Here is a 23885-nt window from a genome sequence, read left to right as displayed (position 1 = left end):
GGGGTGACCCTGCGCTCCTCGCCGCCGCGGGCGCGGGCCCCAGGATTTGAAGTTGCGAGAAGCAGCCGCCACCTCCCGGGCGCTCCGCACTGCGCGGCAGCGGGATCTACGCCTCCAGGAGCTGCCCAGCTCTCCCTCTAGGGGTGCAGAGCGAGCACGCGAGGTGGGCTGGCCAGACTCCGCGGCTGGCACCGACCTCCGCGCCCCTTCCTCCGACGCCCGCACCCACGCGCCCGGGGCGCAGACTCCCAGCGCCTTCCTTCCCGCGGAGATCCCTGCAGGATCTCCGGGAAAGACAGACAGACGGACGGGGAGAGCACTCGGAGGGAAAGTTGTTCCTCCCAGTCTCCTGTCAGGCAATTACAGGCGAGCCCGAGCGGGGAGAGGGGCGGGATGAAGCGAGGGAAGGGCTCCGGAGTGGGGGGAGGCCGCAGGAGGGGAGGAGGGGGTGCAGTTGGTGAAACTCCTCTGTCTCCCGCTCATCTTTTCATTGCTCGTTCCTCTCCTTCCCGCAGACACCCGGACCTCCCCTGGGCGCCAGCTCCGCGGCTCCAACGGGTCCAGAAACAAGCCGGATTTTTTTTTTTTTTTCTTCCTGGAAATTGGCTTTGGTGTGTGTTGCCCTACCTCCCTCCTCCCCCTCCCACCCACAGCCCCCCCTCCCTTTTTTTTTTTTTTTTTTTTTTTTTTGAGACATGGCCCGGGCAGTGGCTCCTGGAAGAGGAACAAGTGTGGGAAAAGGGAGAGGAAGCCGGAGCTAAATGACAGGATGCAGGCGACTTGAGACACAAAAAGAGAAGCGTTCCTCTCGGATCCAGGCATTGCCTTGCTGCTTTCCTTTCTCCAAGACGGGCTGAGGATTGTACAGCTCTAGGCGGAGTTGGGGCTCTTCGGATCGCTTGGATTCCCCTCTTTGCTGCATTTCCCCCCACGTCCTCGTTCTCCCGCGTCTGCCTGCGGACCCGGCAAAGGGAGAATGGAGAAGGGGTTGCCGCTCCTCTGCGCCGCGCTCGCCCTCGCCCTCGCCCCGGCCGGCGCTTTTCGCAACGGTAAGTGACAGGCGGAGGCGCGGGTGACAGCGGCGCCCAGGCTCCCAGCTGCCCGCCCCGGACCGGGGCTCAGGCGGGGCTTCCCGGGATCAGCCGGGAACAGCCGACTCCCGGGCAAAGGAAACTTTTATCTGGGAGGAGAGATGAAGAAATGAGATCAGGCGGTTTAGGGCAGGAGGATTTCAGGTCTTTGGGCTCCCTCCTGACGTTGATCGTTGGGCTGCGGGGCTTTTCCTTACCTCTGCTACAAGACAGAGCTGCCTACCTTCCCGGATCAGCACGCCAATTATCTTAATAATGTTTCCTCCCAAAGGCAATTAGAAGAGACTCCCTTTCAAAAATCTGATGGCTGTTGAAAGTTAATGAACACTTTACCAGGAGATCTTACTTCCTGGTTCCTTTGCTGTGCCCCTAAGCCGTTTCCTCTGGTGGGTGATGGCCAGAGATATCGGTTTGTGGGTTGATGAAACTCCCTCCCCCGCCTTTGTACATCTTCCCTAATCTGTCTGGAGTATGACTGAAAGTTACATAGTATCAATACAGGAATCTGATATATACAGTGTAAGGCACCAGGATATCTGAAAATCCCTAAGCTAGTTGCAGCTTCCACTCAGCTTTTAAAACCACTCACTGTCAAGTAAATGAAAAACTATACTGGGGTCTAAACAGTACCATGTAACCTAAATAATGTGTTTTAAAATGGGATCTGGTTGTAGGCATGTTTGACTTCACACTGTAAAGTAAGTGCAGGCAAGGGTATGCAATTATCTTTACAGTAAGTCGTCAGCAATTGTTATTAACTAATGATCAAATATTTACTTTTGTCTGGCTTAGATTTCAATCACAGTAATTAGAAGAAAAGAACATCCACTACTTACTGTGGTATATTGTTTTAACAAGAGACCGCCCTCATACCAACAGGAATTTAAATCACATCTTTATGATGGAAGTTAATCTCTCTAATATGCTTTTTCAAGGTTTTGTGATTTCAGCAATGGATTTCCCTCAGCAGCTACCAAGCAGTATTCTAAAGAGATGCTTAAAGCAAAACACATGCAAAAAAAATTATGAACATGGAGTTCAACTTATTAGTGAACCCAAGTTGATGGCATTTTTCTATAATCTGGCAGGAAAGCAAGACACAAAAAATTATGAATGTAGAGTTCAATTTATTAATGAACCTGAGCTGGTAGCATCTTTTTATACTCTGGCAGGGAATGAAATAGCATTCTCGTCCAACTGAAAGAGCTCAAATGGTTGGACTAGAAATTATAGTAACCCTGTCCTCCACAACTCTTTGAGAATAAATCCATAGCAGGGGTGTTCACAAGCTCAATGCAAAGAGCTATCAGACTTTAGGTTGTGAACTACACAAATATATATGCAGTACACACACACACTTCTTAATTTTCTTAGCAGAAATATGGGGAATGCTGAAAATCTGGCTTTAGTTGGTGAGCTTGACCAGCAAAAGCCATGTTGCTATGCTTGAAGTGACCAGAGCCAGAAAATGCCACTGTAACTCAGCAGAACCTCTTAAAGCCATGTCCACCTCCTCTAAGTAACCAGTGTCTGCTAAATTAGTTCATTAACCTTATTTAGGACTAATGGTCCAGAGTCATTAGAAATTGCTCTTTCTTAATCAACTGCTAGAGAGATTTAACAGAGCCAGAGAGTCTAGCAGTCCACATTATCTTATTACACTGTCACTTTCTCAGAAGTCACAGATTAAAGAGCTCTGGTGTGGTACCAAGTCCACCTAAATGTCTTCTGAAGTGACTCTGCTGAGTGACTAGAACCAGGGCTGTTTTATTTCACTCCTGTAACAGATGCCAGACACTACCATGATGTTTGTCCAGAGCTGGAGGAGACTTAATGAGACGAGGTCACTTTCCAAGTTTTCTGCACATTCAGAATAATGCAAGAGTCTCAGTAGAATCACAGAACAGAGTCCAACATGATCATTAGCTGAGATTTTGAACTCCAGTTACAACATCATTTCTTCCTGGCAAACCTTACACTTTTACAAGCCAATGCAAAGGAAACCAGAATAAGACTACCCCCAGTCTAAGGAACAAAGTCAAGCACCTAGTGATTGAGAAAAACAATATAACTTATATTGTCTTCTTTTTTAATTTATGGGAAATGATTTCTGTGATGCATGTAGCTTTGCGCATTTTTGATGTGCACTTCATCTTTCATTTCCATTTGACCTGGTTTTCCTGTAATAAAATTCTGTAGATTTATAAATTCATGCTGAGAGCAAAGAATGCCATTCTCTTTCCACAGAGAATCTATTAGATGCAGTGTTAAAATCTATATATACCATTACTGAAAATTTGTGATTGATAGGCTTATATATTTCACTGCTTTCATACCTGTTTCTCTTGTATAGTTTATGCACCGAATTTTTATTGCTCAAAATTAAGCATCAGTAAATGTGGCAGCATTTCAGGCTGAGGTGCTCCAGTATGAAATCCATCATAAAATGTGACAATGAGAATCTATGCTGAACAATAAGGCAGTCCAGAGACTAGTTTATTTGGTTTATTTGGCTTCACTTGAGCATTTTTGAAGTGAAGGCTCAAAACGAGTTAGCTCACCTTTCCCAGAATGTGAGAATGTGGGTTACCATACATGATACCCACACCTGTGTGGTGGGTTATTTTTCACCCAACATTTAGGTAATTAGAATTAATGCCATGTGGCTATTTACCTTTTTTTTTTTTTCTGCCCCTTTGCTTTGATCTGATTTTTAAGAATGAACAACCTTACTTGGAGAAGTAAAGCAGAATTATTTCTGCTTCACCAAATATACTTTGTTCTCTGTTGATTTGGATCTCAAGAGCAGAGAGAACTCAAAATCACTTAGATTTATGGGCAGATAAAACAACAACAACAAAAGGTTTGGCTTTAAGCCAATCAAAGACAATCCCCACTGATCAATGACATAGACCAGGCTTATCATCAAAAAACAACACAAGGGGTCGAACAGCATCTTTCAGTCACTTTCCACTTAGAACTTGCTACTTAATGTGATTACACTTCTTGGGGGATAATTAAGTCTAGCAGAAGCTCCCAGGGGACCATGTTAACATCAATTGAGGGGATTTAATGTTTTTAATGCTAGAAGACCTTTTCCTTAGGAAGAAACTTCGGGGCTGGGCGAAGAGTCCTTTCAGATCTCAGTTGGCTTTCTGCCTGAGTCAACCTTCCTGAGATCAAAGAGTGTTTTTTTTGTGGAGTGTTGCACTCAGGGCCACACGAAGGACTTACGGGGACCTTTTAAAGTTCCCCTTAAAAAGTTAGGGAATGTTTAATAACCGGTAATTTATATATAAAGCTAGATTACCTAAGAGGTTGTCAGGAAAGATCTACTAAAATCTTACTTTTATTGCAGATAAATGTGGCGATACTATAAAAATTGAAAGCCCCGGGTACCTTACATCTCCTGGTTATCCTCATTCTTATCACCCAAGTGAAAAATGTGAATGGCTGATTCAGGCTCCGGACCCATACCAGAGAATTATGATCAACTTCAACCCTCACTTCGATTTGGAGGACAGAGATTGCAAGTAAGTGGGAATGTGTTTGAACAGGGCACCACAGCACCATCTAGTGGTCACGCCTGTCTACGGGGGGAAGTCAGCGTGTACAATGTAGATTATAAATGGATCCAGGAGGGATTCCAATCTCAGCCAGATTATATGTCAATGGTATAGAAATTGAATTACGTTAAGTGATTTCTGAGTTCCCCAAACCCGGAAGATTATAGTTACATGTGTAATCTCTCATACTCCTTCCTGTTAGCACTTTTGGTTTGGGAACTCTTTTGTGAAGAAATGTATACACTATGTATGTTTCTTTTTGCTTTCTTTTTTTTTTTTTTTTCCTGGAGAGGGGAAGAACTAGAAACTCAAAAATCTCACTTGCATTTTTATGAAATGCAGTGGATCGCTAATATACATCACATCCACAGATAGTGGGATTGGAGATCTCACTATTTGAGATATATTGAACTGAGGCACATCTTATGATTAAGAACTGCATCTTACTAAGTTTGACATGGGAAAAGCAAATTGCCATTGAATAATGACAATTATTCTTACTAAGTTTGACATGGAAAAAGCAAATTGTCATTGAATAATAATAAGTCCTACATGATAAGCCAGATGAGGGGTTTTGTAAATGGTAGATTACTGATTAAAATACTTTTATGGAAAATGCTAGAAAATAATTGGTAAGACACGATGAATACAATGGGAACTCAAATACACATCAGTGTTTCATCCATCTGCTTAGTCTTGCTATCTCTTTCTATTGTTAAGTTTCTAAACATTAACTTATGCCAGATTTCGTTATTATGAAGACATTCTCACTACGAGACAGTCGAAATTATATTTCCTCACTTTATGTGAAAGAACTGGTATGTGGATATTGCTTTCCACAGTATTGAAATTATGTTTTTACCTTGCACATAGCAGTCCACTCGGATACATATTTGCTGGTCTCTCTTGACACCCAACAGACCCCCTGTCTTTGTCTTTTACACGTTATCCCATTCTGACACACTGAAAGTGGTGTAGTCTCCAGAGACTTGAACCTGAATATCCATCTTTTATTAAGTTTGTACCTATATAAATAGTTTTATCAAAGAAAACTAATCAATTTAAATCTCAATTCTAAAGTGTTTCTCAGGGACTGAGAGGTTTTTGCAAGTTTTAAAGTGGGTCAGTTTGGTGTAACTGTGTATGGTATCTATAGACTACTGCTACCACTGGACCTAAATATTATTTTGCAAGTATATTCATTGTTAAAGACAGTCTATTTGAACACACGTTTCTTTTTGGAAAGAACAGAGTAATATCAAAATCTTCCTACCTGTAGAAAGCGCTCAACAACCTGTTGAGTTGGTGTAGTAAACTAGCTTTTCATGGTCAGACAGATGAGGGCATCTGGTTCATTCAACATTTTGGTGCCTAGAGAATTAGTATAAATCCATAGGCTGATGATCAGTTTCCAAATAATCAATGTATACTACAGTGCAATAAAATTACACCAATTCCAATTTAATCTTTGCTTTGTGATTCAGAAGTGCTCCAGGGCATTATATTGACTTTTTAATTGTGTATGGAAGTTGCCATTAATAGTGTTACAGTGACTGCTTGGAAACAAAGAGTTCATTGTATTTATTTATTTATTTTGCTAATATTCTTTATGGTGGTTTTTACAGTGTCAATCACCTACACAATCTGGATACTTGTTTTCTATTATATTTCATATACTTCATTATTATTATTAGTAGTAGTAGTAGTAGTAGTAGTATTTGCTTTTTGACCATGTTTAAACTGCTATAGGAGAACTTCTGGTAAAACTTACTCAAGTAATAACATTATTCCAAAAAATAAAGTGCTGTTAGAATTCAATAAACTGACGTTTACTAATTTCTAATCTGGAAATCATGACCATCAATACATGTAACATAATACTTAAAGAATTCAGAATAATCACTAGTTATTGGCACTGGTGTGGTGGTAAATGTTTAACAGCTGGCTCTTTGGAGAAGACAAGTCAAGTCCTGATCTGTATGTAGCACATGCCAATTTCTGTGGTGTGAATACTCTCATCATAGCCAATTTCAAACTACCCATGTGATGTCACTGCCCAGACTAGCAAAGAAATGTGCACAGTTGGTTCTTATGAGCTGGTGGGCGCCAGATCCAGCACACAACCGTAGTAGAAATTTAAGAAGGGAAGCCAGTTGAATCACTTAATATATGTAAAGGGCTTACAATTCTATTTGCACACACATTTCTTCTGGGAAAGGACAGAGTAATATAAAAATCTTCCTACCTGTAGAAAGTGCTCAACAACCTGTTGAGTTGGTGTGGTAAACTAGCTTTTCATGGTCAGGGAAATGAGGTCATCTGGTTCATTCAACATTTTGGTGCCTAGAGAATTAGCATAAATCCATAGGCTGATGATCAGTTTCCAAATAATCAGCATATACTAATTATTACAACAGCATCTCACACTATTACGATAGTGTCTAGCTTGCAGTGGTGTCTAGCTCACAGTTAACCTTAAATAATGTTTTGTCATATCATGGTGTCAGGTGGGGTATGAAGGGATTAAAGGAGCACCTTTTTGGTTAGTTTTCTTTTTAAAAAGTACAATAAAGGATTATTGTAATTCACAGAAAATGACAATTTTAGTGATATCAGCAAAGTATTTGAGAAACTGACATGACTGAGAAGATGTTACGTAACAATCTTATGATGGTGACTTTGCTTTTTTAATGCTATAGAGTAAGGTGATTTCTTAATTGTCCCAACTGAGGCTTTGCTCTCTGTGAAGGTGCCATCTCCTGACCAAAGTTGAAAGGCTGATATGTTTAGCCTGATGAAGTCACTGGAGATTAGATCCATGGAAAATATCTTCACGCTGTGTTTTGAAGTGTTGCAATGTGATCTTTTTATCAATGAGAAACTCCAGAAAGATACAGGAAGAACAGCATAAGGCATTCCCTTCACTATCTTTCTAAGCTGATTCATATGAATGACTCGTGCTCAGTGTTGAAGGGTGCATTTGAGATTCTACAAATGTGGCAAAATTCTTACCTCCTTTTGTGAAGGCTTTGAGACGAATCCACAGTTCTAAATTTTACAGGGGATTGGAATACTCCAAGAAACAAAAAACAAAAAACACAGGAACACCAGAAATTCTTTGAAGAACAAATTCATAGACTTCAAAGTTTAGATTAGATTCCTAAACACATACTTTTGTTATTAGGGTTTTTTTTTTTTTTTTTTTTTGTACTTTATATCAGGTTATTTACAAAAGTGGATTTGAAGTGGCACAAAACTAGGCACAGTTAAAACCACATTCAGAAAGCTGGTGAGCTTTTAGTTATCACTCCTTTTAAGAACAAACTATTCATCTTATTTAAGATATTTAATACTTTTCCTTGTTTCAGCTACATTATATGTCTGTTGGCAGTAAAAAATATTTGCTATACTGATGTCATAGGGTTACTAGTAGGATCAAGTAGTAGATAGGAAAGCCCTTTTAAAAGGTAAAAGTGACCCTCAAAATAAGTTATCATTATTATATCTTTAACAAGTTGGTGATTATTAGAACATTTGGAAATATGAAACTAAACGTACGTCAAACTAAATCTGTTGATCCAGTAATGAGATGATTTGCACATGATACACGCTGCATTTTCTGTTGAAATGGTCAGTACTCGTACAGTCAACTTTCACCCTGAGAAAGCTTAAGAAATCGATGTCTTAGCACATTTGCTTATTGTGAAACACCTTTGAAACCCAAGTAAACAGTTTTCTTTTGCAGAGTATAGGGATGGTTAAGTCATTAGACCAGCCACATAGTTCTGGCAGAAAAAAAAATATTTTTATTCAGATTTTTACTGTTTTATGTATAATTAGGTAAAAAACATCATTTCATAATCTTAACAATACAGTATACAGTCACAACTTCTCATGTGAATAGCACCAAGACTGACCCAGTTCATAAGAAATTCTGGACCATACTTTGCAAAATGGTTGTTAAGTTTTTGCAGTGGCTATCAAAGGTGGATATTTCATTAGGAAAATTAAATGTGTAAGTTGTGCCCCAGTTAGTTTTAAAATGTAACATTCTGTGTCTATGCCACCACTGAATGAGGTTTCATTTCAAATAAGCATCAGAACCATAATACTATAACCCCTTAATTCTTTCATTGAACAAGAATTGGTGTAAATCAGTCAGTCAACAGAGCAGTGGAGCATCTGTCTGCAGGGCTAACACAGGCTTGGGATTTCTAGCTAGATTTATGCATGATTTTATTATTCAGTTGAGAGGATTCTAGAGAATGCTCACCGAAGCAGGTGTTAGGGGAGAGGAAGGAATGTTGATTTCTTTTTTGCTAGCAAAATCCTGCACACTTGTGAAGTGTCAAAACATAATTAAAAGTAGAAAAGCAACAAAGAAGTGACCAGTGGAGAGTTCTCGGAAAGACATGTTCATTGCACATTGAAAATGGCTTTCAGTATTTACATTGAAGTAGTTAGATCTTACTCCACTAAAGTTTTCTTCAATGGTAAGGCAGATATCTTGAATCTCATAAAAGTTTATATCTGTATAATAAACAAGAATGTCATTGATACGGTAGTTAGAATTTATGAAACTTCTCCAGTTTCCCAGCAATGCACACAATCAGCATGATAATTTATAATGGTTTGTGACAAATACTGCTGAGCAAAGAGGTGTGTGGTTACATTCAGATCAGATGTCACCATCCAGGGAGCAATAAACATTTCACAGACATTGGGTTAAAAACATTAAGGAAATGAATGCAAAGCTCTAACAAAAGTCTAAAAAGGTGGTAGCGTTGGGGGAATCAAACCCAGTAGTGCTTTTCCTACCGACAAGAAAAAAATCTTACTTACCGACGTCAGTGTCTGATTTGAAGTGCTGTTTCATATCATGGCATAGTTGCTTTTTTCATCTATGATTTAGATTCGTAATCTCTCCTATGTGTAACCAATAATAGGCATATTTTTCCTAACTCAATGCATTCAAAGGATGATTGCATTCTTGTAACTTCATAAGAAGTTTAACCGTAGTGAAATTATAAGCAAATAGAGATGATATTCTTTTCAGAATTTTGTTGGAATAATTCACACATTGTTTCTTTAATGCTACTTGTTAAATTACCTACATTATTACAAACTTTGAAACAGTGCTAATGTCTTTTATTTTCAGAGGATATAAACTTATGGAATGAAAAATAATCTGCCCCTTGGTTTCTCAAATCTGATTTTTCCTGCACATTTACATTTATTCCTGCACATTTGCACTTATTGACACTTTTTGGAGTATAAATTCCATTTTCTGTTTTCCTGAGTAATATTTTCTGTTTTAATCTTTCCTTATTATTATTAGCATGGATTTTTTAGGATTAATTTGGATTTTTTAAGAATGTTACATTAAAATACTATTTATCTCAATCACTGAGTTTTTGGCTTTTTGTATCCAACGGAAGTGCCTCACTCTAGTCCTGTATTTCAGAGCATCACTTACACTAAAACAAAATCCTTGTTTTATGGGAAACTGAATTTTTTAAGCCAAAATACATCTCTATTTTCCATATGAAATAGAGAAGAATATATACCTTTAGTAAAGTATAATATATATTCAGAAAAATACACAAGTGTAAGAGCTGATAAAATTTTGTAAGGTGGATACATCCACAAAACCAATCTAGAGGCCAACATTTCCAGCTTCCTAAAAGCCCTCTGATGTCACTTTTAGTCACCAACTTTTGCCCTCAAGGGCAACTGATGTCCTAACTTATGCAACTTCATTTTTATACATTTCAAAATCAGCTAAAACTAAACTAGAGTCTTAGAAGTTTTTATGTACCTGCCAGGCACGGTGGCTCACTCACAAATTTTGGGAGGCAGAGGTAGGTGCATCACTTGAGGTCAGGAGTTCAATTGAAAACAGCCTGGCCAACATGGTGAAACCCCGTCTCTACTAAAAATACAAAATTAGCTGGGCATGGTGGTGCATGCCCGTAGTCCCAGCTACTCAGGAGGCTAAGGCAGGATAATCACTTGAACTTGGGAAGCAGAGGTTGCAGTGAGCCGAGATCTGTGCCATTGCACTCCAGCCTGGGCAACAGGAGCAAAATTCTGTCTCAAAATAAGAAGCCTGTGGGTACTATCCTTGAATACGGACAGTGAAAGTCTTTGGAGTGGATATAGAAAAAAATAGGCACTATTTCTAATCAAAAAGCAGAATCCTACTGATGCATTTTCTAATTATTTTCAGTGGCTACTGAAGGAAGTATCTCGTCTTTATTTCAAAGTTTTCCATCTGGAGCCTGCTTTTTATGCAGGTTTTATGTGCAAGCAAATTCAGAAACATTCTCCTTTGCCTTACTTTTCTTCATCTTTTTATTTCTGGGTTTGATCTCTAGTGACTTCTCAATATAAGAGGCACCGCCACCAAGCTCAAGTCAATTCAAAAACTATTGGTGGAAGAATGAACCCTCCTCAGAACAACTGCAGGCCAAAGTTGTTACTACTACTTGCAGCATCCTTGGTTATTACTCAGGCAGATAATTATCTACTTTCTTCCTTTTGATTTTTTTCCCCATTAGCACTGAATTTAATTTGAACAGAGCCTCCAGTGTTTAATAAAATTAATGTACTTTATTATTCTTTAGTATAAGCAATCACATTTGATCATAATGAATTTTGAGTATTACGAGGTTGTTTTGTGTTAGGCATTTCTGTAATTTAAAGGAAGCAACTTTTGCGAGTTAAAGGAGAAGGCTGGTTGAAATCTTATCAAACTGAATCAACATGTGCATGGCATTTCCAACGAGATTTCACTTTAGGGAGCAGGCACTTAACTGATCCAAGTGAGACATATGCCTTCAGCCGGCATGCACATTCTCAGCTCCTTTCTTTCCAGCATAAAACTTGATACTTGCATGCCTGCTGACATGGATCCACAGAAGCACACACACAAACACATATGTGTGTGTAAAGGAAGCTAAAAAATAAACGTAACTAATTGCAGTGGTAGTATTCATCCAGGCTGATCATTAAGCCTAAAGAAAAACAAGAAACAAAAATTCGTGTTTGGATCAGGTTCCAAATGCTTTTTGCCTGGGTGTTCGTTATCCATCCTGATTGTAAGAGTCAGTGGCCTGGCAGTTCATTGCACCTTGAGAAGACGGTTCTCCTGCTCTTCTCTGGTTGATTGGCCTGTATCTGGTATCTAGAGCAGTTAGTACTGTCTTATGGTTGAAACAATTCAGAATCTTCACAGATAGCTTAGGAAGTGAAACACGTTCATTCAGAGCTGTACTAAGTTCTGCAGAGGAGCAGAGGAAGAAAAAAAAAACAGAGTATTTTGGCTTCCATCCACTCAATTCCTTTGTAGAGTTCAAGTTCATGGAGAACTTTTGCCTTGTAACATGATCCTCCTCATCAAGCCCAGGTCTTTATAGCTAGATCTTCTTTGATAAAGATGCTGCTTTCTTCTTTAAATAATCATAGAGTGTTTGGGAAGGAATCATTATGACTGGTTTTGTTTTTTTTTTTTTTTTTGAAAAAACTATTTATTTAAAACATAGAAAGATGGGGGCGGGGGGGACTTCTCACTATGTTGCCCAGGCTGGTCTCGAACTCCTGGGCTAAGCCATTCTCTGCCTCAGCCTCCCAAAGTAATGAGATTACAGGCGTGAGCCACCATGTCCAACCTATGCCAGGCTCTTGCTGTTGAGTCTTCAATATGTGCCCACTATGGGGATGAGAACTCACTTTTCTCTCATCCTCATTTGACAGCTGAGATCCCTGAAGTTTGGAAAAGTTATACCAACAGAACCCAAATAAACAGTTGCTGCCTCACAAATCTTTCTGTCTTTGTGATCAAAGTCACACTTGGATGTGTCTTGTGAATGAGGAAATTCTCATGAAACGTTACCAGCTTATTTTTTCTTCAAGCAACTCTTTTCTTTTATTAACAAGTTCTCAAGAAAGTTTAAGTATCAACCAACTAATTCTGAGGAAGGACTTAATTTTTAAACTTTAAGTTCAGATTAAATAAGCACTTGTGAAAACTGTGCACAGAAACTTTCAACCAATTGGTGGTTTTCCACTCAACTGAAGCTTGGCGGGAGTAGTGGCTCAGGTCTGTAATCCCAGTACTTTGGGAGACGGAGGTGGGAGGATTGCTTGAGGCCAGAAGTTCAAGGCTAGCCTGAGCAACATAGCAAGGCCCTCTCTCTACAAAAAATAAAAAATTAGCAAATTGTGGTGGTGGGCACCTGTAATCCCAGTGCTTTGGGGGGCCAAGGCAGGAAGATCACTTAGGCCAGGAGTTTGGAGTTTGAGGTGACAGTGAGCTATGATCTCGCCATTGCACTACAGTTTGGGCAACAAAGCAAGATTCTATCCTTAAATGTTTCAAAGAACAAATAAATAAAAACTTGCTTTAACTTAGGAATGGAAATCCTGGGAAATAAATGTCTAAATTCTAGTGCTTTTTGTTGATGGAGTTTCAAAGCACAAAGCACATATAAATACAATGTTTACTTAAAGCCCGACAACCAGGCCGCACGTGGGCTTCATCTGTTCAACCGGTAAAAGGGCATATTAGATACCACTGTGTCCAATGCTTGTTCTTAGGCCCAGAGGTAAGAAAGCCTCATTCCCTTCCAAGCGCTGGTCATTTACTTAATCTCAGGTAAAGAGCAGGGAAGTGTTCTTCTCCCACGGCTCCCTCATTCATACAATTTCGATTCTTGCATTTGCCACGGTGGTTCCGTAAGGGATAAAGGGAGACTGTTTGCTCAGGCACTGGGTTCCTCGGAGACATGGAAGAGTGTTTTCTGAGAAGAAACAGATGCTCCAGTGTATTTTGTTTTTATCTGGGCGGATACTTTGTACAAGCAGCCAGCCAGGTTGGAGGTGATGGCCTGCTGCTTCTGTGATAGACTGCTATGTCACGGAGAGCGCTTCCAGTCCCGGGCTGTAAGAGGATGCTAACTGTCTCTCGATTCCAGTTCTTATATTTCTCCGGAATAGCCGAAGATGGCAAAGGCCAGTCGGTATAGTCACGATTCCAAGTCCTTTTCTGACTCTCTAACTGTTGGACGCTACCAGCAGGGCAGCTATTATGCAAGATACAAGCAACCTGGGAAGTGGCATGGAAAGAATTAAGACGTGGTCAAAATCTTAATCGTACATAGATCACTTCAAAATATTTAAAGGCACTACATTCTTACATTTAAAGAGAAAAAGAACACACTCTCGACTCAGAGATTAAAAAACAGACACAAGTCTCTACAAACCTGAAGAGCTGAGGCTGACTTGGTCTGATGAGAGATTAGGTTGTTTTAGATGTGGTAACCCCTGGCTAACTAAGATCACTGTTTTATCTTTTAAAAAAAAATCTCAGTTCATAGTCGTCTGTCTTTTTTATTCTCAAAGTGAGAACGTGGACATTTATTTGTTTACACATTTGGTCACAGAAAAGATGGTAAAAAATAAATTAAAATGTAAATTTCTAGCCAGGCGCGGTGGCTCACCTATAATCTCGGCATTTTGGGAGGCTGAGACAAGCGGATCACGTGAGGTCAGGAGTTCGAGACCAGCCCGGCCAATATGATGAAACCCTGTCTCTACTAAAAATACAAAAATTAGCTGGATATGGTGGCATGCGCCTGTAATCCCAGCTACTCAGGAGGCTGAGGCAGGAGAATTGCTTGAACCCAGGAAGCAGAAATCACAGTGAGCCGAGATCAGGCCATTGCACTCTAGCCACAGGGTCACAGAGAGACTCTGCCTCTAAAATAAATAAATAAATAAATAAATAAAATGTAAATTTCTAGATCAACTCACTGTTTTGGAAAGATGGCAGCCAGTCAAATTGACACATTCCAGTTAATGTGACAGTCTGACCGCAGCACTCTATTTTGCCTTCCAACACCCATCTCTGCCGAGTCCTCATTCTAACTGTACAAGTGCTCATCTCCCGTTTGGGTGGCAGACTCCAGCAAGACGAAAACCATGTCTTTCTTACTTATATTTCTACCTTTTGCAGTCCCACAGAATACTTTGCACATGTAGACACTAGTTTAAACAGCTGACACTTGTATTGAACTCAAAATGAGGTATATGAAGAGTCGAGGTAAAAAACCGCAGTGTGTCCCTGAGGAGCGTCTGTGACGCACAGTAGGTCATACGGAGACGAGATCAGCAAAAATTCAGCAAAGAGAGAGTGAAAGGGGCAATTTCAATAACTGCTGAAGTGGGTCGTGCGTCTGGATAACAAGCTTTCAGAAGGTACTTAAGACAGCCACTCCCCGGACATTGGAGTGGGTGGCTGCCTGTCCGCATTCAGAGAGTCTGGCCACATCCGCTCCTCCTCACTCCCTCCAACTTAATCAGAGGCACATGATTTTGAATTTTGGGGCCTCTGATTCCCAACAGCAGGGGTAAGGGCTACGGATTGTCTGGAGAGAGACTGGGTTCCGGAGCAGGATTTTTTTTTTTTTTTGACAGCTCTGTCGCCAGGCTGGAGTGCAGTGGCCCAATGTTGGCTCACTGCAACCTCCAGCTCCTGGGTTCAAGTGATTCTTCTGCCTCAGCCTCCCGAGTAGCTGAGACTACAGGCACACGCCACCACACCCAGCTAATTTTTTGTATTTTGGTAGAGATGGGGTTTCACCATGTTGGTCAGGCTGGTCTCAAACTCCTGACCTCAGGTGATCCACCCACCTCGGCCTCCCAAAGTGCTGGGATTACAGGCTGAGCCACCGTGGGGCCCCAGAGCAGGCTTTTACACATGCCTGGCATGCCCCCTTGTGTCCAGAGTTGGTTCCTGGTCTCCTTCAAGAATGGAGCCATGGACCTTTGCAGTGAGTGTTACAGCTCTTAAAGATGGCACGGACCTAAAGAGTGAGCAGCAGCAAGATTTACTGTGAAGAGTGAAAGAACAAAGCTTCCACAGCATGGAAGGGGACTCCAGTGGGTTGCTGGTGCTGGCTGGAGTGGCCGGTTTTATTCCCTTATTTGTCCCCACACATGTCCTGTTGATTGGTCCATTTTACAAACCTCTAGCTAGCTACAGAGCTCTGATTGGTGCATTTTTACAGAGCACTGATTGGTGCATTTTACAAACCTCTTGTAGAAAGGTTCTCTAAGTCACCACTCGACCCAGGAAGTCCAGCTGGCTTCACCTCTCACCCTCTTCCATCATCAGTTACACTGTGGGAACAGGCTGCCAAGCCTAACTCAGATGTTTGGAACATATTTCAGCCCTGGCTCTATTAGAGTTCCTTATATTACCAAAGCTGTGCTAGCACCTTCTTCACTGCTGTTAGGTGGGCACAAAAGTTATTGCGGTTTTCGCTATTGAAAGTAATGTCCAAAACCGCGATAACGTTTGTGCCAACCTAATACAAAGGGTAGCCCATAATTTTATTTTTCAGTGAGGAGTGGCACTAAGCTAAGGAAACAGTGAGGGATTTTGTTTGTTTGTGTGTTTAGTACTGATTGGAATTGTCATTTCTTTTTTCCTTAGGAAACAGCTTTGCATTCTTCTTCCCATTTATCCCAATGCCAATTTCTTTGTCTGTGTCTGGGGACACTACTGAGTAACTATTAGGATACATAGGTTCAGTCCTTCCAGACATCCCCACTTCCGTCTTCAGCTAATCTAGCAACCTGATGTGTGTGTTAGTTCATTTACGCAAGCTGGGGATTTCGGATTGTCAGGGGATCCTGTTAGCAGCTCCCTGTGAAAAAGAGTTCTGGTGAATTAGGGATGTGCGTTACAATCGCACCTCTGCCATTCATTCTTGTCTGTGAGACTGGAGATGGGTCATATGGGCTGGGTCCCAATACGTGAATGGCTCATTATGGCACCATCAACATTGCGGATTTGACAATGTTAACCAGTACACCCCAGGAAGATGTGACAATGATCAGGTTTCCTACATCAGAGTCTGCCTAAGTAATGCCACCTAGACACAGCTTTAATTCCGAAGCAAAAGTGCTTTCCTTCCTCTACCTATCTCAGTAACACAGTGTTGATGAGCTAATGTAGATGGAAGTGTCTTATGAATATAAGAGACATACATATTTATAAATAATAAGACCTAGGTATTACTAAAACAGGAAGTGCATCCGCAGGTTTTGTTCCTTAAATAAGTTTGGGCTGTAAACAATAACGTCTGCATCCTTAGGAGGAGACACTTATAAATATTTCAAAAGCACTGAAGCACTGCACATACGCACAATAGAGATAGTATCTATGCTCAGTGTGCATTCAGTCAGTGAGAATTTCTGAGTGTTCTAATAAGTTGACCAGTTAAGTTTCCTATAATTGCAGCCTTCTGAACATCTAGATGGATGGAGTTTCTGGAAAACCTCATGGAAGATGCTATTTCAGTGTCACAAACTTGATGATAATAGCATCAATGACTTTAAAAAATTATTATTTTTTCATGTGTGCTTGAGGACTTGTAAATATGTTCAGTGCATTCAGACCATAAGCCAGCCCATACTTAAATAGCAGTATTTAAGCCAATAGCTTTGTGGTTATTACACAGGATTGCCAGTCCTTGCCAATCAATTCAACCAAATAGTGGCATTATGTTCCTTTCCAAGAAAGAGGAAATGACATGGATTTTGTAGCATAAATCCACAAGGAAAGGCAGCTGAGAAATAAATGTTTTTAAACTGATGGTCCATTCACATCATTTTCCCTCTATTTCTAGTATCCCCTGTCTTCTGACCTTGCTATCTCCTTCCCGCATTTCTAGTTATGACAGATTTTCCAGTAGTAGGGAGGGGAGTTGGTTCTTAGTGGAAACAACAAGGAGCGTGCTTGCAGGAAGGATCCTGGGATCATGGCAGAGAAGAGGCCACTATTGTAGCTCCTTATCCCCACCTCACTGTGTGATACACATGATATCTGCAATTCTTCAAAAGCATTCTCAGCCCTTCTTCATTTCACGTGGCTACAGATGTGGCTGGGAGATCCATCAGAAGGGATTGGCTTTCTTTCTTGTGGGACTGATATGGGTCTCTGTGGGTCAAATGGATTCTGTAGGATCTAACTCTTTGTAAGTAGCAAAATTCTTCTTGGACCTTGTTACCTGGCAAGCAACTATTTCATATATATATATATATATATCTCACCCTCTGTCTCACTCTTTTTTTCTCTCTCTTTCTCTCTTTCCTATTACTGTCAAGGTATTGAAAGTGGTGACTGCAGTTCAGAACTCTACTTTCTTACTTAGCTGTCTTCAGCATAACAGTATAACTTCAGCATAACATTGCCTCCAGTGGACTGAAACTGTTTGCTCAAATCAAATACTCCAGTGACTCTTCTAATGCTTCAAAACATTGGCCAATTCTTGGCTCTAATTTCTCCAACCTTTGTGCAACCTTATACATAATTGGCAACTCCCCAGTGTTGGGACTTTCTTCTCTCTTGCATCTCATGGTGCTGTGCCATCTTGGTTTTCTCCCCACTTCGCTGACCTCTTCTCTTTTTTGACTCTGTTTCTCCTCCAACACTGAAATGTAGGCATTGGCCAAGGTTTTGCCTTTGCCCCAAATCTTTGCTCTCTGAATACCCTTTTTGATCTTAGCCGCTAGGCTCAGATAATACCTAACTTCCTGGATCTGACGTGAGCATTGGCCTCGGACTTACAAATTCTTTCTGGAGGATGTTGACCACCTGGAGGACTGACCATTTCCTAAAATTAAAAACAAAAACAAACTTTGCATCTTCCTATGCAAATGACTTCTCTTCTGCCTTGTCTCTGTTTTACTGGTTCCTTCATTTCTTACTTATCCAAATTTGAAACTCTGGAATGTCTCCTGATTCCCATGAGTCCCCCACATCTAGTCAGTTTAAAGGCCTCTCACTTGTCTACTATGTCTGTCCTATCTCTTCTGTTACATTTCTGCAGGTATTTGCCAGATGCAAGCACTGTTTAACCTATCCCTGGAGTGATTGCATCAACCTCCACAAGAGGCTTTCCTCCTTCGTGCCCTCTGCTTAGAAGCATTTAGAATTCCCCATTTCCTCCCTGCCTCGGTCGGTCGGTGCTTCTTGTCCTTCCCCAGGAAAGTAACCACTTTTAGCTAGAATAGGTAGGGGAGCCACAGGAGGCCAGATAAGGAGATAAGGCCGGATAAGGCCTTCTCTCTGGCCTTGTCCCCAGTGGCTCCCTTATCTATTCTAGCCAAAACTGGTCACTTTCTAGTTCTTGAAGCTCACTCCTCCTTTTCCCAACCCCATGCCTGTGCATAGGATGTTTCCTTCACAGGTGTGGTGGGGGTAAATGCCCTTTACACACCTGAGACTCCCTGTCAAAATGTTACTCACCATCCTAGTTCTACCTGAAATGATGCTTCCTTCATGAAGCCATTTTTGATAACCAGCTACCAAGTAAATGTGGTCTTTCTTTCTGTGTCCTGTGACACTTCTGAGAACCATGTTTATACTTCATGTTCCTTGTGCTATTCTGTATTGTGTTGTAATCATTTATATTATTCCACTATTCTCCCAAGATCATACAGTAGTCACAAACAGGGACTAGTATTGTTTTCTACTACTCAGAGCCTAGTTTAGCGCTTTGCATATAGTAGGTGCTGTTAGTACTTGACAAATTGAATTGGCCGATGGACATCAAGTGAGTCTTCTCCAATTGGCCAATGGACAACCAATGGGTCTTCTCCAATTGGCCAATGGACATCCAGTGAGACTTCTCCAGTGTGTTCCTTTAGCACAGGAAGACCAAGTCAGCTCTCTGGACAAAGGCTTAACTTAATCATACTGCAAATTGCTCACTTATTTTTCTCATATACATAGTAAACCCTCCTTTTTCCTGGGTAGTTGAGTCAGACTTACATGTTCCCCCTAAAAACCTCTATTTTTAAAAGCTTGAATTTTTACATTTGAGTAGCTTTAGCTTCATCTCAAAAAATCTGCAGAGGTAGTGCTTGGCTGAAAGCTTTTCTTTCTGTCTCACAGTCATCTCCATAATCTGTTTTGGAGTTGAACGCATAAAATGTATTAACGTTGTAGGCATACGTCCTGATTGCTGAGTGTTTTCTGACATCCCCACAACTCTTGGGACTTTGTGTCACAATTCTGTAAACTTGGTCTATTGTATATTCACATCTGGGCTCAGGTCCAAACCACCTTTACATAAATTAAACACAAATAATTTAGTGCCTGCTTCCGTTCCAGCTGGCAACCCCAGTAAATGCACATGTTAACTTCACAGCAGGCTTGCCAGGGAAGAGGCAGAAAGTGAACTTCTTCGTTAGAGAAATTAACATGGGATGCATTCCTAGCAGAATGGTGTAAATATGTTAGTCCATACCACCAGAAAAATAACAAGCCTCCTGTCCTAGACAAAGATGCTACTTGGAGGAACGAGCCCAGGCCTGCCTATTTCTGGAGGGGGCAATGAGAGGATTCCACTGCTGCCTGGGCTATCCCCTCTCCCTCCATACCAGTGTTTTCTAAGTGTTTCTTAAGGCATGTGGCACAGTGTGTTCATGCCAGCCCAAGAGAAAGAGGCAAAGTAGTAGATGCATGAGGACAACTACAACAGGAAACCCCAGCCTCCACAGCTGGTTTTATCTTTCTTACTAGCTCCTCAATGTTACTGTCTTACACTTAGGTTTCCACAATATTTCCAAATGTTTCTGTTATCTGTCTATTCTAGAAACAAACAGAAAGCACTCCCTCCTTCTCACCTCTCTAGTTTGTCTGCAACCATTGAAAAGAATGACTTACATGACGCTGGACACAGTGGCTTATGCCTGTAATCCCAGTACTTTGGGAGGCCAAGATGGGAGGATGGCGTGACCCCAGGAGTTTGAGAACAGCCTAGGCAATACAGTGAGACCCCATCTCTATAAAAACTTTTTAAAAATTAGCCAAGCAAGGTGGCAGGTACCTGTAGTCTTAGTTACTTGGGAGGCTGTGAAGGAAGGATCACTTGAACCCCAGGAGTTCAAGGCTGCAGTGAGCCATGATCACACCACTACACTCCAGCCTGGGCCCCAGTGCAAGACTCCACCTCTGAAAATAAAGAGAGAGAGAGAGAGAGAGGAGGGAGGGACGGAGGGAGGGAGGGAGGAAGGAAGGAAGGAAGGAAGGAAGGAAGGAAGGAAGGAAGGAAGGAAGGAAGGAAGGAGAAAGAGAAAGAAAGAGAGAAAGGAGGGAGGGAAGGAAGGGAAGAAGGGAGGGAAGGTAGGGAGGAGGGAAGGAAGGAAGGAAGGAAGGAAGGAAGGAAGGAAGGAAGGAAGGAAGGAAGGAACATCATAAACTAATAAACGTTAGCATTTCTGTTTCCATGGGATGAAAGGCTAAAGACTGTCTGGGGCAGAGGCAGAAGCTTCTCTTGATTGTGCCCTCAGCTTTATCTCCTTGGTGGCTGTCCTTTGTGGACCATATCTGTAGCTCTGTCAAGAAACTTGCTCAGTTAACGGTGTGGTCTTCATGTGTGATGCCCGCAGGTACTCATGGTGATCCTGAGTTCTAGGAATCACTTGAGCTCTAATTAGCTGTGGGCTCAAGTGTTGAGTCTTCCTGGGCCTTTGTGTCTTCATCTGTGAAATGAGAGGAATGAAACTTTTCTCTTTAAGCATGTTTGTCTCTAAAGTAACAGGATTCTAATTCTCCAGAAAAATCCTCCTGCCATAGAGCATATTACAAAGGTGTCTCTTTTTTTTAACTTTTAGTTTTGGGGTACATAGCAGATGTATACATTTATGGGGTAGATGAGATATTTTGATGCAGGCAGACAATGTGTAATAATCAAAGATGTCTTTTCTGACAGCTGAGGCTGGCCCCGATCCCTGGGCTTTTCTTTGGTCTTTGCAAGACCCTCCCTACTTTTTACTTTCTTCTTCTTTAGATCTAAGCTGCTGTTCCAGCCCAGTCCAGACCCTTCTTGACTTTTGCAACACAGCCTTCTCTTCCTTCCTACTCATATTTCACTGAGACACATGTTTTATGTCAGTTTTCAGCCCCTAAGTGGTATCAGACATTTTAGACCCTATTTTGGCAAAATTGATTCTAAGGAATTGTCTACTTTTTCACCTAGATCTTTGTCTTACCCATGAACAGATGCATTTTATCGAATCAGTTATTTAGAAGAACTGAGAATGTGGTCTTCTGAAATACACACATATTGTTCTGCTGTTGTTGAATATAATATTCACAGTCAGCAGAAATTCTGTAGATGAATGATTGGTTTGGTCTTGAAACTACAGGAACTGCAAACCAAGTTTGAGGTGTGCTGTAATTGCAACTGATAACCTGAGTATTAGCCCAAATTCGGGTTTGATCACTAACACAAAAGTAGCTTTTACCTGATCTTTTTGTTCAACATAGCTCATTAACATTAGCTTGTAAAGAACAGAAATTACTTTGAAAAAATAAAAAAACACAAAGGAATGACAACAGTGATTTTGTTCATGAATCCCACCTCACTCTTTGTGTCTCAAAGGCAGTGTAAGCAATGTAATAAGCTATGTATCTATTTGGAAAACAGTCTCAAATTAAGGAGCTTATTCAGATGCCATTGTAAAAATAATTTTCTGAAATTGTGGTCTATTGGCAGGAGATAAGATGGCACTTTGTTGTTACCTGCAGAGGCCTATTAGAAATATTCTATTTCAGAAGCAAATCACACTGTAAATACCACATTCAGACTCATTTATTCCTACAATAGCATTTTTGCAAAGGTGCAATTTCACAATTTGACTTAGCACTGATCGTGCATCATCATTTCAAAGCTCTTTGTAACCACTGGCTAATTCACACATCCTTGGGAAATGGTTTAGTTGTACCAGACCCATTTTTAAAAGAAATATCCAAAATGTATAATGATAAAGTAGCTTGTCAAAGGCTAAACAAGGACACGGATGTGTTTTAAACTTGTTTTCTTTCTGAATGAGTCCTTAGCACATCTGACAAGGAACTTCTGAGCAATTTAAACATAGATGTGTCTGCCACCAATAAAGATTAAAGAGCCCTATTAATGATTCTATTACAGAGAGGAAACTTGATTTAAAAAATAACTAAAATAATAAATGCAATTCCTTCAAGATGCAAATGTAAACAGGACCTAAAATGAGTGAATATATTAATCCCACTTTTCTCCTCCATCTGGTCCTCCTGAGCCATATTTTTGTTAAAGCAAGTGCTCAACAGAGGACTAACATCTAAAGTTATTCAGCTAATTCCCAGCATTAATTAGAAAATGTCTAGTGTTTCTAAACACTGGTATGAAAAAAAAAAAAAGGATTTGAACTGTCAACTCACATTATTTTTGTCATTACACCTTTCCTGAGTCTGGCCTTGCGATTTAAACTGTTCCTGTTTCTTATCAATGTTGTTTTAGGATTTGGTTTATATGTGGAATATTATACAAAGTCCTGAGATTGATGGTGAACATGAGGTCACGGTTAAACATTCATCACAACATGTGCTTTAAAATATATATACATGGTAATAAATTCAGAACTCACAAACTCAGAAATTGAGGGAGATTCAGGCACTTTCCCAAGCATTGTTTCTTGGGACACCAGAATTATTCTTCTGAAAACTTCGTTTGTTGCTTACTACCCCATTCATTCATTCATTCGTTCATTCATTCAATAAGTATTTATTGACCAACCAGTATGTGCTGATCACTGCGATAGATGATAGTGATAGTGATAGTGACAGTGATAGATCAGTGAACAAAACAGGTATCATTCTTTGCCCTTGTGGTATTTCTTCTCTAGAAAGACAGTGACAAGTAGAAGAGACCTGCTACTCAGGGGCTGTTCTCCGTGTGGCCTCCATGCCCTTCCAGCTTGCAGAACCTCATTATCTTCATCTGCAGCCTCCAAGGCAGGCCCACCTGGGACCTAGATCTCGCTCTAAACAAGATGCATATAAAAAAACATCTGGCTGAGGCAATTGTTGGCTGAGGATCAGCCAACAATTTGTTCCCGGTTGCTGGTGCTCTCTACTTGTAACCCTCTGCTGGGGTCCTAGACCCTCTGAGATTCAGCCATCAGCTGGAACACTCTTGTTTCCCAAGGTCACTCAATCCCCCAACCCTGAACACTTGACTGGCATATGCCTGTTCTCCATGTAAGACACTCTCTGCCAGCTCTAACTTAGATGTTTGTCTTCTTTGCCTATAATTCTAGGTCCCAATCAACCCCTTTACACTCACCAGCCAGCTGTGTCTCATACTCCAGAATGACAGGCCTTACCTCTCCA

The 23885-nt window shown here is 40.9% G+C and overlaps 1 protein-coding gene across 7 annotated transcripts in view; it reads left to right on the top strand.

Moving 5' to 3' along the window:
- The first annotated feature begins 486 nt into the window (after positions 1 to 486).
- The window catches only part of NRP1 (neuropilin 1), a 157641-nt gene continuing 134242 nt past the window's right edge, over positions 487 to 23885 (top strand). For 4 of the 7 annotated variants that reach the window (XM_015146734.3, XM_077944998.1, XM_015146732.3 and 1 more), the window contains exons 1-2: positions 487 to 1049; positions 4450 to 4624. In XM_015146734.3, coding sequence (XP_015002220.1) covers positions 977 to 1049; positions 4450 to 4624 — 248 coding nt within the window. In that variant the 5' untranslated portion in view covers positions 487 to 976. 7 annotated transcript variants of the gene reach the window in all.

Source organism: Macaca mulatta, chromosome 9 (genome assembly GCF_049350105.2).
Source record: "Macaca mulatta isolate MMU2019108-1 chromosome 9, T2T-MMU8v2.0, whole genome shotgun sequence".
NCBI classification, from domain to species: domain Eukaryota; kingdom Metazoa; phylum Chordata; class Mammalia; order Primates; family Cercopithecidae; genus Macaca; species Macaca mulatta.
Note: the sequence above shows the minus strand (reverse complement) of the source record. Positions and strands in the feature narration are given on the sequence as shown.